Raw genomic sequence first — 18,910 nt, forward strand, 5'->3', positions numbered from 1 at the left:
ATGAGAACAAAACTAAATTCATGGTGGTGGGAAAGAGAAACAGCGTGAGAAACTTAGGTGATATTCAAATGAATATAAATAATGACTCGGTGCCGATATCTAGTAAAGTTCGAGATCTAGGTGTATTTCTTGACTGTAACCTGTCTCTCAATGCCCAAATAGATAATGTTGTAAGAATTGCATTTATAAAGCACCTGGACAAAATTCTGTAAAGAAACTTGTGATTAACTGAGTTATTACAAGGATTGACTACTGCAACTCCATCTATTACAATTGACCAAAAGTGCAACTTGAGAAATTACAAAACATAATAAACAGAGGAGCAAGACTGGTAAAAGGTGTCCTACCTAGAGAAAGAATCACCCTTATACTAATTGATTTACACTTGCTGCCGATAAAAGTGAAAATTGAATTTAAAATATGTACAAAACCCACCAAGTTATCAGAACTGGTCGTCCAAAATACTTTAGAGAATTGCTACATATTGCGCATCCAACAAATCGTGCCGACACGAGAACAGTTACAGATGGCTTCAAACTATTGGAACCTAGATATATGTCTATTGTTGGCTCCAGAGCCTTTAAGTATGTGGCCCCGAGACTATATAATAAGCTCCCACGAGACTTCCGAATGATGGAAGACATTAAGGCTTTCAAGAGGAAACTGAAGACTTTCGTATTTCATCAGTCTCAACAGTAACTATTTAACAGTAAATGAACAGTACGTGATATGAAACTTTAAATACTCTGAACAAACAAGGTAAAATGACTGTGGAGGTACTGTAGAGAGTGGGGTTTCCCTGCTGTACTGGACTGGAAAAGCAGCCATCAAAGTAAAGTAAAGTAACTGCCACCCAATACCTGCTGGTGGTATGGGCCTGACAGCGCTCGGAGCCTTTATTCTGATTCTGGCCTCTGAGCTGCACTGACATGCTCTCGACGCTCTCCATCTGCCCTGAAGTTTTTCTAATTTTTTGTCTTCATTTCAGTGTGAATATGAGTTACCTGAATGTGTGAATGTATCCAGGGCCATCTTATCGACACTGGAACCATTTTGAGTAAGGTTAAGGTTAATAACCTTTGTGTCAGACGTGTAGAGGGCACCGCTGCACTTTGGACTCCCGTTGTGATTTGGCCTTCCAGTGGGAAAGATTTCGGAGTAGGAGGAAGAAGAGATCCAAGTGTGATTGTTCTCCCTTAGTTTAGTGCTTGAGGTCAGGAAAATCTGTGAAATCCCGACTTCTGACTACCGAAACTTGATGCTCCAGCATTTCTTCGGGTAACTTTTTGGAGGGCAAGCTCCCAAGGAGATGGAACCTCTTGCTTTGTCTAGAGAAACAGGAAGGTTTCCTCTTGTACATGAACCCTGGTCTTCAGGTTCAGATATCCTGGTCCTTGAGCCTACTCTTGCCGAAGCTCTCAGAGTTTAGTATGAGAAGCGCTGTTGTGCGCCATCGCCCTCTTGATTCCCAATGCAAAGATTTTGTCCCGAAGTTCTCTGCCTACTCCTCTGGAAGTGCTGTACTGTTTTGGCTTCTAAGCTGGCGATGAGCGCCCCCGCATCTCCACTGGTTGCGGTTTCGAGAGATGTTATTAAGAATCTTCCTGAGACATCCAAGGTTAAGGAGTGTCATCACCAGACAAGTTTTCCAGTGACAGTGCATCACCACAGAGGGCACGAACCATATGCGTGTGAGGCTCCACTTGTGAATGAGAAGCTTCCCAAATCACGCAATCTAGAAGCGCACGACCCTCGGGCATGACCCCGTAATCCGCAAGGATGAGGTCCCTTTGTCATGTAGAATTTCCTTGGATTAAAAAAGACAGGAGGAATTACCTTTGAGGAACGAGCTGCTCGCTACAAGTCTTTGGTTGCAGAAACTTGCGCTTCTAGTCTATGGATGGTCTTCTCTGCCGTACATGACCATGGAAACTCAAGGTGGTGCTTTGAGTTGTGTGCTTTCCTGAATGAGGAGTCAATGGAAGTCTGTATTCCAGAGAAGGGAACTTCCGATCATCACCTACATTGTTCACTTCCCTGATGAGTCTTAAGACCCTCAGGAAAGAAGACTCCTCAGGTTCAGTAGAGGTAGACTCCAATGGTCTAGCTTTTGAAAGACACGGTGAGTTGGCAAGAGAGAAGCAATATGTATATTAGGTGTGTATAGAAATGATAGATTGTATTAATAAAATTCAGTTTTTTATTTTTAAATTTATGAAATATTTTACAGAATGTAGGAAAGTGACGAGCAGCATAGGTGCTTTGCTCGCGGGCTTGGGAAGTCGACCGGAGCAAATGCCTGAAATTAAAAGTTCTCCTTTACCCAAAGGTATATATATTTTGTACTTGGATTACATTTTAATTCATAGTAATTTACTAAGCTTATGCTCTAATACAATAATACCTAATACTGAGGAGCCATATATCAATTTTCCAGCTGTAGAGGACAATTTTACAGCTATGAAGGAATTGTATTCTGCCATGTTGCTTTCTTCGGCACATTGAGGACAGATCAGTTTTCTCCTTGACCACCTTGCAATTAAGTTCAGTAGTGTCATTCATTCCCAGGACTGAGCTCCTGAGGATTAGTATGAAATTTTGAAGGGATATTTTTTACAAATCAAACCTTGGTTGACCGCAGAGGTAGCAGCAGTAGGGAATTTAGAGTTATGAAGCTTCATCTGTGGTGGATAACGGGGGAGGGTGGGTTGTGGCAGCCTAGCAGTACCAGCCGAACTCTGTTGAGTCCCTTGTCAGGCTGGGAGGAACGTGGAGAGGAAAGGTCCCCTTTTTTGTTTCATTTGTTTGATGTCGGCTACCCCCCAAAATTGGGGAAGTGCCTTAGTATATGTATGTATGTAATATAGTTACCATGATATTTGGGCTATAATAATTGTTTTTATTAAGTGTTATATTGAGAGAGAGGCAAGAGATCGTGCTAGAAATAGGATTGAATGGCGAGCGATTGTGACGCAGTTCCGGTAGGCCTTGCTGCTTCATCCGGTCGCCTTAGATGACCGCAGAGGTAGCAGCAGTAGGGGATTCAGCGTAATGAAGCTTCATCTGTGGTGGATAATGGGGGAGGGTGGGCTGTGGCACCCTAGTAGTACCAGTCGAACTCGGTTGATTCTCTAGTTTCTTTAAATTTGTATCACTTAGAATTTTAGGTGTGATTCTCGACAGCAAATTTACTTTTGAGAAACACATTAGGTCTGTGTCTTCTTCAATTGCACAGAAAATTGGCTTATTGAGAAAGTCTTATGATTTTCGTTGATCAATCTATTTTGACGAATTGTTTTAATTCTTTCATTCTACCTTGTTTTGAGTATTGTTCTCCTGTCTGGTCTTCAGCTGCTGATTCTCATCTTAATTTGTTGGACAGAAACTTAGGGTCTATTGAATTTCTTATTCCTGATCTAGACACATTCATATCCACTCTAGCTGCTAACTCATTTCTTACACCCGTTCTCACTCTCACCACTTCGTTCCTAACCCTATCTACTCGAGATACACTGGCCATACTCCTTAGACACTTCATCTCAAACACATTCAATTTCTGTCTCTCCATCACTTTCATTCCCCACAACTCCAATCCATACATCACAGTTGGTACAATCACTTTCTCATATAGAACTCTCTTTACATTCATGCCTAACCCTCTATTTTTTACTACTCCCTTATCTGTCCACAACACTTTGCAACCTTCATTGACTCTCTGACGTACATCTGCTTCCACTCCACCATTTGCTGCAACAACAGACCCCAAGTACTTAAACTGATCCACCTCCTCAAGTAACTCTCCATTCAACATTACATTCAACTTTGCACCACCTTCGCTTCTCGTACATCTCATAACCTTACTCTTACCCACATTAACTCTCAATTTCCTTCTCTCACACACCCTTCCAAATTCTGTCACTAATCGGCCAAGCTTCTCTTCTGTGTCTGCAACCAGTACAATATCATCCGCAAACAACAACTGATTTACCTCCCATTCATGGTCATTCTCGTCTACGAGTTTTAATCCTCGTCCAAGCACTCGAGCATTCACCTCTATCACCACTCCATCAACATACAAGTTAAACAACCACAGCAACATCACACATCCCTGTCTCAGCCCCACTCTCACCAGAAACCAATCACTCACTTCATTTCCTATCCTAACATGCTTTACTACCTTTGTAGAAACTTTTCACTGCTTGCAACAACCTTCCACCAACTCCATATAACCTCATCACATTCCACATTGCTTCCCTATCAACTCTCTCATACGCTTTCTCCAGATCCATAAACGCAACATACACCTCCTTACCTTTTGCTAAATATTTCTCGCATATCTGCCTAACTGTAAAAATCTGATTCATACAACCCCACCTCTTCTAAAACCACCCTGTACTTCTAAGATTGCATTCTCTGTTTTATCCTTGATCCTATGAATCATTACTCTACCATACACTTTTCCAACTACGCTTAACAAACTAATACCTCTCGAATTACAACACTCATGCACATCTCCCTTACCCTTATATAGTGGTACAATACATGCACAAACCCAATCTACTGGTACCATTGACAACACAAAACACACATTAAACAATCTCACCAACCATTCAAGTACAGTCACACCCCCTTCCTTCAACATCTCAGCTCTCGCACCATCCATACCAGACGCTTTTCCTACTCACATTTCATCTAGTGCTCTCCTCACTTCATCTATTGTAATCTCTCTCTCATTCTCATCTCCCATCACCGGCACCTCTACACCTGCAACAGCAATTATATCTGCCTCCCTTTTATCCTCAACATTCAGTAAACTTTCAAAATATTCCGCCCATCTTTTCCTTGCCTCCTCTCCTTTTAACAACCTTCCATTTCCATGTTTCACTGTCTCTTCAATTCTTGAGCCAGGCTTCCTTACTCTCTTCACTTCTTTCCAAAACTTCTTCTTATTCTCTTCATATGAATGACCCAATCCCTGACCCCACCTTAGGTCAGCTGCCCTCTTTGCCTCACGTACCTTGCGCTTTACTTCCACATTTTTCTCTTTATATTTTTCATACTTCTCTATACTATTACTCTGCAGCCATTCTTCAAAAACCCTCTTTTTTTCCTTCCACTTTTACCTTCACTCCTTCATTCCACCATTCACTGCCCTTCCTCATGCTGCCTCCAACAAACTTCTTGCCACACACATAACTTGCAATCCCAACAAAATTTTCTTTTACTAACTTCCACTCCTCCTCTAAATTGCCAGTTTCTCTTACTTTCACTTCGTCATATGTCATTTTCAACCTTTCTTGATATTTACTTTTTACCCCCGGTTTTATTAGCTCTTCAACCCTCACTAGCTCCCTTTTACATCCACATACTCTATTCCCCCACTCTTTTGCTACAACTAATTTTCCTTCCACCAAAAAATAATCAGACATACCGTTAGCCATACCCCTATACACGTGCACGTCTTTCAATCTTCCAAACATTCTTTTAGTTATCAACACATAATCCATAAATGCCCTTTCTACTACTCATCCATTTGCCACTCTTACCCATGTATACTTATTTTTATCTTTCTTTTTGAAAAAGCTATTACTTATCACCATCTCTTGCTCAACACACATATCTACCAGTCTCTCACCACTCTCATTTTCACCTGGTACGCCATACTTCCCAATGACACCTTCTACCTCTCCAGCGCCCACTCTAGCATTTAAGTCACCCATGACAACTGCGTAATTCCTTCTACTCAGTCCTTCTACACACCTAGTTAATTCATTCCAGAACTCATTCCGCTCTTCTTCACTTTTCTCACTACCTGGCCCATACGCACTGACAAACGCCCAACATTCCCTACCCAACCTAACCCTTACCCACATTAACCTAGATGATATCTCCTTCCATTCCACTACTTTACCTGTCATCCATTCACTCAGCAATAAAGCCACACCCTCTCTCGCTCTTCCCCTTTCAATCCCAGACACTCTACCAGACATTTCACCAAACATCACTTCACCCTTTCCTTTTATCTTCGTCTCACACAAGGCCAATACAGTGAACCCTCGTTTATCGCGGTAGATAGGTTCCAGACGCGGGCGCGATAGGTGAAAATCCGCGAAGTATTGACACCATATTTACCTATTTATTTAACATGTATATTCGGACTTTTAAAACCTTCCCTTGTACGTAGTACTGTTAACAAACTACCCTTTAATGTACAGAACACTTAATGCATGTACTACAGTACCCTAAACTAAAACAGGCACAAATATTAAAGGCGATTTTATATCATGCGTTTCCTAAACACCTAAAAAGCACGATAAAAAATGGCAACCAATGTTTTGTTTACGTTTATCTCTGATCATAATGAAGAAACAAACTCATTTAGTGTACTGTACACATATATGTATAGGTTAGTTTTTGCATCGATTATATTGATGTACAGTATACAGTATGTTGATTTTGTTATTACCAATGTTTTACTTAATTTTCCTTAGGACTTCCAAATGAAATGTTTTTCTTTATGACGCCACCTGAAACGACGGCGTCATAAAGTACGCTCAGTAAACAACCACGCTCAGAACAAAGAAGGCATTTACTGTAACGCGCATGATGAAAGTGATAAATAATGATATTTACAGTAAAAGCATTTACAAAATATGTTATTACAAATATTATTTACCGTATCTATATAAAATCATACAGTACATACTGTACGTAGCAAAGCAGGAAAACAATTTACGAGAGAGAGAGAGAGAGAGAGAGAGAGAGAGAGAGAGAGAGAGAGATTGTTTTACGTACGTAAATGTAAATTTTAAACAAAAAAAATATGATAGGCTTTTAAAACCTTCCCTTTAACTTAATGCATACAGTACTAAACTATAAAACAGACACAAATATTACAGTAAAATGTTTAAGTAAAAAATAAAGATTGTTACTGTACTTACCACGAAAGAAGTTCAAGAAAAACTTGAATGATGATGGCGATGAATTTGCTGCACAGTAGAAATGATGATGATGAAGCTGATGATGTCTTCTACTGTGCAGCCAATAATAGTATTTTACGTCTCTTCAGACGGAGGTGTCTTTTCCTGGGACACCTCTTCAACTTCTTCCTGAGACACTTCTTCAATTTCTTCCGAGGGCATTGTGATCGGAAGTTGCTGCCGCTGCTTCTTTTTTCGCAAGAGCATCCTGTAGGGAGCCATTTGTTCATCGATCTTGGTGCAGAATTGTAGAGAACGAACCATATCCTCGTCCCACTCTTGCGACATTTCTTTCACCTCATTCGCAAGCTTGCAGAGCTTGGCAAGCCGTTCTATAGTTAAGACCGTTTCTTCGACATTTTCTTGGATCTCTTCCTGTGTTTCACTGTCTTCACTGCCCGATTTCGTCAGGTCTTCGAGGTCTGCGGCCGCGTAACTTCTACCGTCTTTTAACATAGTATCGAGAAGCGTCACCTTCTCAGCAATCATCATTTTTCGGTGCTGTTTAGGCTCACTACCAGCCTTAGTAGAAGCAGAAGGCTTGGGAGGCATTGTACAGTAGGGTTTAACAGAAAGTTCAACTTAAAACAGTCGCACACAGCACAGATTCAACTTCACAAACTTAAGAACGTCTACTCAGCAATACGCGGAAAGAGAAAGTGAACGATGCAGACCCGCGAGAACTGTGATGCTGGAAGTTGAAGATGCGGGCAAAACACCAATCACAGGCTAGATAACAAAACTTGAGTTTTGATTCGTCATCTATCAGCGCTTGAACCAATCACAACCCGTCTTATACAGTACTATGGTGCGTTGGTTACTCATAGAAGATGTCCCGCGCACACTGAACGTACGTAGATTAAGTACAATACCGTAATAATAATAAATACTGTAATGATAATAATACTGTACAGTAATAATAATAATAATAATGATTAATAAATAACAATAATAATTTTATTAACAACAACAACAATAATAATAATAATAACAATAATAATAAAAATTTACGTACGTACGCTATTTTACGCCTCTCTCTCTCTCTCTCTCTCTCTCTCTCTCTCTCGTACGCTTACAGTACTTATTCGAAATGTGATTTTTGCAACAAAGAATATTATTGGATGCAGTACTGTACTACGTACGTATACATACAAAAGATTCATGGAAAAGAAGCACATCCATTACAGTACACACCATTCTAATATGGTATGACTGCATCTGATTTGCGTTTCATGTTCGATTTAATTTTACTACGTACTGAATTATCGTATGATCACATTCTCTTTTCGTGTTTTATTTCTTTCTGTGCTGAATTATATATCATATGTAATGCAATGAACAATCAGTAAGAGCAGATATTACTAATTACAGTATTAATGGAATTACAGGTAACAAAATATCGTATTTGGTTATCTTCAGATTTCGCGATATTTTCGAATTTTCCGGAAAATCCGCGATATGTATATATATATGGGTTATGGGAAAACCCCGCGAAGTGGTGAATCCGCGATTGTCGAACCGCGAAGTAGCGAGGGTTCACTGTACATCCATCCTTCTACTTCTAAACATACTTCCAATCTCACATCATTTACTCTCTATCGTACTACATCCACGCACATTCAAACACCCCAAAACTAGAGTGCGGGGAGCAGTCACTCTCCCCCAGCTCTATCTCTTTGTCGATGTCTCACAGGATGTAGATACAGGAGAGGGGGTTCCCAGCCCCCTCGTCCCGTCCCTTTTAGTCGCCTCTTACGACACGCAGGGATAACGTTGGCGCTATTCTAATTGTTTTTATGCCCATATTTGTATATATTTATATTTGTATAATATATATATATATATATATATATATATGTATGTATGTATGTATGTATACTGGCCTTGATTTTAGTGCTGCCTTTGACCGTGTTAATCATGAGGCCCTTGTTTTCAAACTGAAACAGTTGGGAGTGGGTGGGTCGTTTCTTAGCATTATTATTGATTTTTTAAGTAATAGATCTCAAAGAGTTGTTGTTGATGGGCACCATAGTGATTATAGGAATGTGATATCCGGTGTTCCACAGGGTAGTGTTCTTGGCCCATTACTTTTTATACTATATACACATGACATGTGGTTTGGCCTAGAAAACAAGCTTGTTGCATATGCAGATGATGCTACTCTCTTTGCATCAATTCCATCCCCTGAATGTAGATCTAGGGTTGGTGAATCCCTTAATAGAGATTTAGCTAGAATTAGTGCATGGTGCAAATTATGGGGTATGAAGTTGAATCCTAACAAAACTCAAAGTATGATTGTAAGTAGGTCAAGGACGGTGGTTCCTCAACATCCGGATCTCAGTATTGATAATGTTTCTTTAAATATGTATGACTCTCTCAAAATTTTAGGTGTGATTCTCGACAGTAAATTTACTTTTGAGAAACATATAAGGTCTGTGTCTTCTTCAATTTCACAAAAAATAGGCTTATTGAGAAAGTCTTTCAAGATTTTCGGTGATCAATCTATTCTGAAGAAGTGTTTTAATTCTTTCATTCTACCTTGTTTTGAGTATTGTTCTCCTGTCTGGTCTTCAGCTGCTGATTCTCATCTTAATTTGTTGGACAGAAACTTACGGTCTATTAAATTTCTTATTCCTGATCTAGATATTAATCTCTGGCATCGTCGTTCAATTAGTTCATTATGCATGTTGCATAAGATTTTTCACAACTCTGACCATCCTTTACATTCAGATCTCCCTGGACAATTCTATCCTGTTCGTAATACTAGGCAGGCAGTTAATTCTAATAGCCAGGCCTTCTCCATCACGAGGCTCAATACTACGCAGTACTCTAGAAGTTTTATTCCAGCTGTGACCAAGTTGTGGAATGATCTTCCTAATCGGGTGGTTGAATCAGTAGAACTTCAAAAGTTCAAAGTTGGAGCAAATGCTTTTTTGTTGACCAGGCGGACATAGTCTTTTTATAGTTTATTTATGACATATTTGTTTTTGATGTTGTTGATAGTTTATTATATGACATGTCTGTTTTGACGTTGTTTCTTATTTTAGAATGATTTATTGTTAATTTGTTCTCTTCATTTATTTATTTCCTTATTTCCTTTCCTCACTGGGCTATTTTTCCCTGTTGGAGCCCCTGGGCTTATAGCATCTTGCTTTTCCAACTAGGGTTGTAGCTTGGATAGTAATAATAATAATAATAATAATACATATACATATATATATATATATATATATATATATATATATATATATATATATATATATATATATATATATATATATATATATATATTTATTTTCATAAAATGCTAGAGCACTTGTGGCATCAGCTATTTTGAGACAACGATTTTGTAGTTTTGTGTATCTTTTCGTTTCTTGAGGAATAGAATTTGACTGAAAAGATTGAATTTGTTACTGTGATGTTCCTTTTATACGGTTGTTACCAATAGTGATTTGAGCCTGTAAATAATGGCTTTTGTTATGGCATATTTACATAGAAATCATAATCCATCCCCTAATGTAATGGCTGTGCCTTCATAGAAAATAATATCAAAAGAAATCTAAATACAGTACGTAATAAACCTAAAAACTCATTAAATATGAAATTTTAAGATATTCCCAAGAAAACCTAATGAACATTTTACTGAAAACATCCAGATCCCAATTGGTTGGGTTACACTTATATCAGTCTGGTCGTGCTCTGCAGTCTGGTCGTGCTCTGCTGTCTGGTCGTGCTCTGCTCTCGCTCCAGTCACGGTCTGGTTGAATATTATCACATGATTTATATGAAAGCATTCGCACTGGCGCCCTGGTCTGCTCTCGCTCCAGTCTCACTCCGGTCATGATAGAAGAAATCAATATGTAAAATAACAGGCTAATGTTCACTTCGTAAATACATTTCCTTGTATCAATTAACAATATTCCTATAAAATTATGCTTTTTCCTTATATTTATAATTTTGCCTAAATACTGATGGTACCGAAAGTGTGAACAACCCAATACCTAGACCGAACCGAGAGCAAACCGTGACTGGACTGATAGTGTGAATCAACCATAATACAGCATCAAAAATTTGATTGAAGGTCTAGAGGCCTTCTATTGGAGATTGCTTCAGCAATCACTAGCCTCTCGTAGTCATCTTCCTTGTAAACATCTTCTCTGTCCCTGATAAAGTCATTTGGTGGAGGTTTTTTGTCTTACGCATCAACAAAATGTTGGTGTGGTCCCATTATTGTGGTGAGGTTGAGGTCATCCTATAAGTGTTGTCGTCTTGTGGGTAATGTAGCATATGTTGGGGGTCTTACTCTCTCTTTCCGAACATCTGAATTTGTCTTCCTTAACCCAAGCAATAAAAAATACTCACGTTAATATTTGCAGTTATTTTCATTTTGAATATGCTGCAATGTATTTTCTTTTCACATCAGCAATGCAGCAGACTTTTCAGTAAGTTAAGTTTATTTTTATGTTATATATTTGCCATTTATTAGTTTTTTTTCTTAATTTTACAGGAAAAAACCAAAATCCCAAAGTGGACAAGTTCCCAGTTGATGAAAATAAAAGTGATGAGTTGAAAGTTGATGAACCTGAAAAGGTAAAGGCAAAGCTTCCTAAAGCTAGAGGTTCTCCAAGAGCAGAAAACAAAGATCAGGAGAAAGACAATGGTAAGGAAGTTGAAATTTAAATGTACTGACTAGAAATACATTTTTAGAATATTCCAGTTAAATTAGATAGTGTAGTATGAGAACATTCATGATCTATTAGCATATAAGAATTTTTAAGAAATGTTCATTTTATATAACATTGTTAGCTTTTATTGGTGATGATCTTTTGAAAGCATAGTTGTTCTAACACGGTTACTTACCTAGAACTACCTTCTTAGGAGTTACTGGTATAGTTTACCCTCTTCCCGTTTTCTACGGGGTCAACCTCTGGCAGTGTGGTATGTGCCCTGAGGCGACCCGGGGTCGGGCAGCGTGGTAGCTCATGTCGAATCGCCAGTAAGTTTCTGGTCGCAACGTGATCAACATCTGGCCGCGCTCTCTCTTACCTTGTGCGACTCTTTGTGTCCCCCGATCCTTTGTGCTTACCGCGTGTTACCCACGTGTTTCCATTTCACTTTCCCTTTACATCCTTGTGTCTCTTGGTGTGTTAGCTTTGCGTTATGGAGCATCCTCGTTGTTGCCCTGGGCCTGTGGCTGGGAAGTCTTGCGGGGCTTTCCTTTCCAAGCCTGAGGTTGATCCCCACTCCTTGTGCTCCACGTGTAGGGGGAAAGCGTGTTCCCCTACCTCTACGTGCCCGGAGTGTGCTAATTGGACTGAGATCCAGTGGGTGCTCTTCGGGACGAAGAAGAAGAAGGCAGCTAAGAAGTCGCCTAAGGACTCCAGCATATCTTCGCCTGTGGGTTCGCCAGACGTCTCTGCAGACCGTAGCGCCCGTCCTTCTTCCCCTACCCAGCGTAGGGGACGAGATAAGTCCGTTGTGGGGAAGAGGCCCATTGCCCTTCCCCAAGAGTCTGATATTCCTATGGGGGAAGTGTCCAGTGTGGGGCCTGAGTGTAGTGCGGAAGTGTGGGTAGGAGGCGAGGGCCTGGTGCCCGCAGGTCCCGTCTCCTCGGAAGATCCTATGTGGGGTAGGCCGAGTGCCGATACTTCCCTGGCCTCGTGGCGTGTTTCAGGTGCGTCAACCGCCGGGGGAGACACGGAAAAAGGTAGTTCGTCGTCTTCGGACCCTACCACGTGGGTGGCCCCTAGGACTCCCTTCAGGTCTCCCGTTAGAGGAGAAGAGGATGTAGAGCAATGGCTCTGTAAAGGGCTCGCGCGGTCCCCTCCGGCTCCCTCGGCTACGCTACCCCCTGTGTTTCTGCAACCTCCCACACCTGAGAAACGACGAGAATTGCCCCCCGCAGTCTTGGACGTGTCGGGCAGCCGGAGAGCTCCGTCCTCATCCTCGTCATCGTTGTCGTCATCGGACTCTTCTTCTTCTTCGTCATCAGAGGACGAGGACAGGAACCTTAGCAAGAGGAAGAGGGAGAAATCCCGCAAGAAGAAGTAGTCTCGTTCCTGCTCGAGGCATGGTAAGAAAAGGTCGAAGTCCTCTAAAAAGAAAGCGAAGAGGAGTAAGTCCAGGGACTGGGTGAATTTCACAGTGCCCCGGAGCGAGCTGTTTAGGTTTACCACAGCCGCGGCCGCTTCCGGGTGGCTCCCTAGAGCCTCGCCTTCTGTGTCTCATCCTCCTATTTCCTCCTTCGGACCAGCCGCCCGGCAAGAGGGTTCGAACCGGGACCCCCGTGTAGTGACTAACCCAACGGTAGCCTCCGCCCCTTCTTCCCTTAGGAAGGATATAAGGAGTATGAAGGAAGGCTTAGCGTCGACCACGGGCACCTTTGGATGCCTTCCTTAAGCACCAAGGGCGCCCGTCGGTCCGCTGGATCCCCCATCCACGGAGCCCCCCGTGGAACTAGGTACTCCATGGACGGATGCCTTCGTCCCCACGGGGCAGCCCATACCACTGGCAGGCTCGTCGGGCGTTGTTACTGTCCATGACGGATGCCTTCGTCCTCACAGGGTAGCCCATACCACTGCCAGGGTCGTCGGGCGTTGCCTTTCCACCGTCATGGAGTACCCCTGTACGGAGGAACTAGTGACGGAAGACCTGGTTGAAGGAGGGAAGTGCTCGTCTGACGACATCTCCTCTTACCGTAAAGTTCTGGCCCGATTCGGAGGGCATCACCGTTTGGATGAACCCAAGCCCTCAGCTGCAAAGGCCGTACTATCCGGGACTGTCCAGGATGATCGACAGCCCGGTACACACAAAAGCCCTCTTTGTCTCTCCCTCTCGCTCAAGACGTGAAGTTGTGGATGGAGCAGATAGATGAGTACCTTGCAGGACATGGTAGAGGCCCCCGGAAGCCAGAGTTCCTCCAAGATTCTAATGGGCCTGAAATCCCAGAAACGATTTTACGTTCTCGAAGGGCATCGCGGTGGGTCCCCCGTGCGGTAGAAGCAGCGGTGACCGCACTGAACCAGGGAGCCCTTGGAAGACAGGGCCTCCACTGCCTCCGTGTGCTTTTCCCCGTCAGAAGCCTCTATGATGGAGGACATGGCACAGGACCTGGTCTACGTGTCCTCCTGGTTAGATTGGTGGGTCTTGCGCTTTGGTGGGGTTTCAGGCATCCCACGACCTCTCCCTCCCAGACAATCAGGCCATGCTGAGGGATCTTGTTAGTTCTGGAGGCAAGGCCTTTAAGTTTTTATCATCCCAGTCTCTGTCGGTGGCTACGAACTGGGTCCTGAGGAAAAGGGATACGGTACTGAGCAAACTGGTGCGGAAGTTGCCGGACCAGAGAAGCGAGGAGGCTGAGGAAATTCCTCCGTGTGGGGGAATGACATTTTCCCCATCAATTTGGTGGAAAATACAATGGAGAAGGTGAGGAAAGTGAGAGAAACGGATCCTAGGCCCCCCCCCTTTGAGGAAGTCTACGTTTAGAAGAGCCTCAACGGCTGTCCCCTCACTCCCTCACAGGCCACACCCTTGCTGCCTCGAAGGGAACCACCTTCAGCTCCTTGGCTTCAAGCCTCGCAGCAGCCCACCCGTAGGACCACCGCAGGCCCTCCTACGGTAACGCTAGGAGAGGTAGATCTGGCCGCTCCTCCAGAAGAAGGTAGGAAGAGAGGCCCCCTACTCCTTCAGGAGCCCCTAGTCGGGGGATGCCTCAGACATTTTTGGCAAGCATCGCAGGATCTCGGTGTGGATCCCTGGACGGTGACGGTCCTGAAAGAGGGCTACAGACTCCCTTCCTAGAAGAGCCTCCTCCTCTCATCCCAGCCCATCGGGCCGAGTGGCTGGTTCCAAAGGACCCCTTGAAGAGGTCGGCACTACAGAGGAGGGGGAAGTAGCGTCCATGATCGACAAGGGAGCTTTGGAGACAGTGGAGAACCCGGCCCGGGGTTTCTTCAGCAGGCTCTTCCTTGTGGAGAAAATCGACAGGAGGGTGGAGGCCGGTCATAGATTTCTCAGCCCTCAACAAGTTCGTCTCAAAGACAGACTTCAAGATGGATACCCCCCAAGACAGTGCTAGCAGCCTTGAGGGAGGGGGGATTTCCTCATGTCTATTGACCTCAAGGATGCCTATTTTCAAATCCCCGTGCACCCCTCCAGCAGAAAGTTCCTCAGAATCTAGTGGGAGCTCCCAGTGTCCTGCAGTTCAAAACCCTGTGCTTCGGCCTCTTGACAGCCCCCGCAAGTGTTCACGAGAGTGTTCGCCACGATCTCGGCATGGGCACACGAGAAAGGCATACGTCTACTCAGGTACCTGGACGACTGGTTGCTTCTTTCTGCCTCAAGGGAACAACTGAAGGAGCAAGGCGTTATGTTGCTCGACCTCTGCAGGGTGTTAGGGATCACGTCAACCTAGGGAAGTCCCAACTAGTCCCCAGCACCAGAATGACTTACTTGGGGATGGTCCTGGACACCCAGTTAGTAAGGGCCTTCCCCTCAGGGGGAGAGGTTAGCCAACCTAGAACGTATCCTTCAAACCCTTCCTGACGGGACAACCCAGGAGGGCCAAGGACTGGCAGAAGTTACTAGGTCATCTGGTTTCGCTGGAAAAGATAGTACCGCAAGGGAGACTCGGGAATCCGCCCGGTACAGTGGAATCTGAAGGGAGTCGTGGACCCAAGGCACGGAGCCCCCACAAAATAGTCCCAGTCCTCCCGAAGACGAGAGAGACCCTTCTTTGGTGGAACACCAGGTCGAACACAGAGAAGGGGAATGGACCTTCGCCCCCTATCCCCCCGGAGATGCTGTTGTTCACGGACGCATCGAAGGAGGGTTTGGGGAGCACAACCTGCTAGGAAAATCGACAAAAGGGCAGTGGTCCAGCGAGGAGGCGTCTCTCCATAAAAACATCCTGGAAATGATAGCGGTTCTGAGGGCGTGTTGACAGTTCGTACACTCCCTGCGAGGAAACACTGTGGCGTTAATGTGCGACAACGCCACAGTAGTGGCGTATGTAAAGAAACAGGGAGGTATGAAGTCAAGGGTCCTATGCGCCCTAGCCATGGAACTGTTAGAGTGGGCTACAGAAGAAGGGATAGAACTGACGGCAAGGTTCATCCCAGGAAAGAGGAACGTGATGGCCGACGGCCTCAGCAGGGCGGGTCAAGTGATAGGTTCGGAGTGGACCCTACACCCGGAGGTAGCTCAAGCATTCATCCTAATGTGGGGGCTCCCCAGTGATAGACTTATTCGCCACACGTCTGAATGCCCAAACTCCCCGTGTTCTGTTCTCCAATCCCAGACCCGTCAGCAGCGTTCGAGGTCCGCCTTCCAACATCCCTGGGACGGTCTCGATGTGTACGCCTTCCCTCCCTTCAGTTTTGATCAGGCAAGTGTTGAACAGAGTGAGAGTGTCGTCCAACCTGTCGATGACTTTGGTAGCGCCCTGGTGGCCGGAGAGAAATTGGTTCGCAGACCTAAAGGAATTAGCTCTTCGTCCTCCTTGGCCGCTTCCGGACAGGCCAGACCACCTGTGTCAACCTCACTTTCACAGGTGGCACGCAAAACCCTCGATCCCTCCGCCTTCACGCGGTGGAGGTTATCGAGAAGCTCCTGAAGAAAGAATGATACTCGTCGAGAACCGCGGCAAGGATGTCGGATTATCTACGGCGTTCTTCGGCGGTAGTCTACCAGGGCAAAGTGGGCAGTCTTCCTGAAGTGGTGTACGTCCAAGAACATCAGGCCCCTTAGGGGCGTCGATCCAGGACATTGCAGACTTTCTGGTGTACCTGAGAGACGACGTGGGTTCGTCCATTCCGGCCATCAAAGGAGTTCGAGCAGCCCCTAGGTCAAGTCTTCCTCCTTAGGGGCATTGACTTGGGAGCCTCAGGGGCACATCTCTATGCTCATCGCCAGTTTTGAACAATCATGTCCCCCCCCAGGAGGTACGGGTTCCGCAGTGGGACCTAGCCAGAGTTCTCAAAGTTCTGTCAGAACCCGCCCTCGAACCTCTCAGAGATGTACTAGACAGAGAACTCACCCTTAAAACAGCTTTTCTTTTAGCCCTGGCCTCGGCAAAGAGAGTTAGCGAGTTACACGGTCTCTCTTACGAGGTCTCACACTCCAAAGGGTGGAGAGAAGTTGCCTTTAGGTTCGTCCCTAGCTTTGTGGCGAAGACGCAGAACCCGGCGTGTTGGGATCCTCGGTTTGATGGTTTTTCGGTGCCAGCCATCCCCTCGCTCTGACAACCCGAAGGATATACCCTTATGTCCCGTGAGAACAGTAAGAAAATACCTGGAGAGGACTGCAAAATTCCGCCCTCAGATCAAAAATTTATTCATCTCAACAGGCCTTGTGAAGAAACCGGTCTCGAAGAACTCTATCTCTTTCTGGCTGCGACAGGTGATAAGGAGGGCCTACGAGGCTTCTGGAACCCCTCTCCCAGGTAAACCAAGGCCACATGATATTAGGGGTCTGAGCACCTCCCTGGCTTTCGAGAAAAACATGGCTGTGGGTAAGATCCTGAAGGCTGGGACCTGGTTTAGACAGTCCACCTTCACGGAACACTATCTCAAAGATTGTACACGGAAATCCTTGGACAGGTTTTCCATTGTTCCAATCATTTCGGCCCTTCAAGAGATCTAAGGTCATAGCCCCAGGGTAACCGGGGGTGTTAATGCCAAGAGACACTAGTTCCTTCCTTAACCTAACCCCCCTTACCTTCCTTCCCCGGACCATCCGGGCCAAGAAGATGTTGAAAAGACCTTAGTCACTTAAAGGAACACCCTTCAAGAGGACATGTATCGGAGTTGGTTTTGAAAAAGGTAAGCCATTTAGACACCGAGTGAGTTTTTTGGATAGTTTCCCCTACTTTTCGTGCAGTTTTCTAGTGGTCGTGGAACCAAGACCTTAGAGGTTCCCTCTCTCGTGTGCCTCCCTGTCGACTTCTGATCCCTGCAGGACACTCCCACCTCCTAAAGTGTAAGTCTCCTAAGAAGGTAGTTCTAGGTAAGTAACCGTGTTGGTACAAATCACAAATTTTTAAGAAATTTGTATTTTTCCTAACATACTTACCTAGAACTACCATCGGGTTATGGCCCACCCATCCTTCCCCGAGAACCTGCAGGATCGAGTAATACCTATTCCAACGAAACTTACTGGCGATTCGACCTGAGCTAGCACGCTGCCCGACCCCGGGTCGCCTCAGGGCACGTACCACACTGACAGAGGTTGACCCCGTAGAGGGTAAACTATACAAAAAGCTGGTCGGTTAGTTAGAGTTAACCAGTAACTCCTAAGAAGGTAGTTCTAGGTAAGTATGTTAGGAAAAATACAAATTACTTGAAAATTTGTGATATTACTGTAATGCATTTACAATGAAACTTCTTTTTACAGTGGAAAGTAAAAAGATTCAAAGCTTAGGATCCCTGTTAGCTGGTCTTGGTAGTCGCAAGGAAGAATTCATGAGTCCTGACAGACAGACTTCATCAGGTATGGCTCCAAATTTTTTATTTTTATGATTGCTTGAGAATTCCAGTAAAATTAAGACCAATTACGTATTCGAAATGAAGGCTAAAAAATTAAGTTTATAAGTACCAGTCATCACTTGCTCAGTCACATGTACGAATTTTATATTTCTTATGCTTGAATGATTGGCTGATTTCTTTGGGAAAAAGGGCTTTAGGTTTTGCTTATGTTAGAAGCTGTTGCATATTTTATGCTGTGTATTTTTAATTACTAAATGGAAGTTGAATTAGTACCCATGAGTGAGTGAAAGATGCACTTTTTTCCTCATTATTGTGTGTATAATATTATGTATAGTGTATTGGACATATAACATCCTTGGTGATTGTTCAAAATGTGTGTATATGTATCTCTCTCTCTCTCTCTCTCTCTCTCTCTCTCTCTCTCTCTCTCTCTCTCTCTCTCTCTCT

The 18,910-nt window shown here is 44.1% G+C and overlaps 1 protein-coding gene across 7 annotated transcripts in view; it reads left to right on the plus strand.

Moving 5' to 3' along the window:
- Positions 1-18,910, plus strand: part of LOC137655750 (microtubule-associated protein futsch-like) — a 268,584-nt gene that overhangs the window by 28,040 nt on the left and 221,634 nt on the right. For 6 of the 7 annotated variants that reach the window (XM_068389814.1, XM_068389819.1, XM_068389818.1 and 3 more), the window contains 3 exons: positions 2,231-2,329; positions 11,488-11,640; positions 18,372-18,467. In XM_068389814.1, coding sequence (XP_068245915.1) covers positions 2,231-2,329; positions 11,488-11,640; positions 18,372-18,467 — 348 coding nt within the window. The remainder of the gene's footprint in view (positions 1-2,230; positions 2,330-11,487; positions 11,641-18,371; positions 18,468-18,910) is intronic. The other variant, XM_068389820.1, reaches the window with a different exon arrangement.

The sequence above is a fragment of the Palaemon carinicauda genome, chromosome 16, assembly GCF_036898095.1.
Source record: "Palaemon carinicauda isolate YSFRI2023 chromosome 16, ASM3689809v2, whole genome shotgun sequence".
Lineage (NCBI taxonomy): Eukaryota > Metazoa > Arthropoda > Malacostraca > Decapoda > Palaemonidae > Palaemon > Palaemon carinicauda.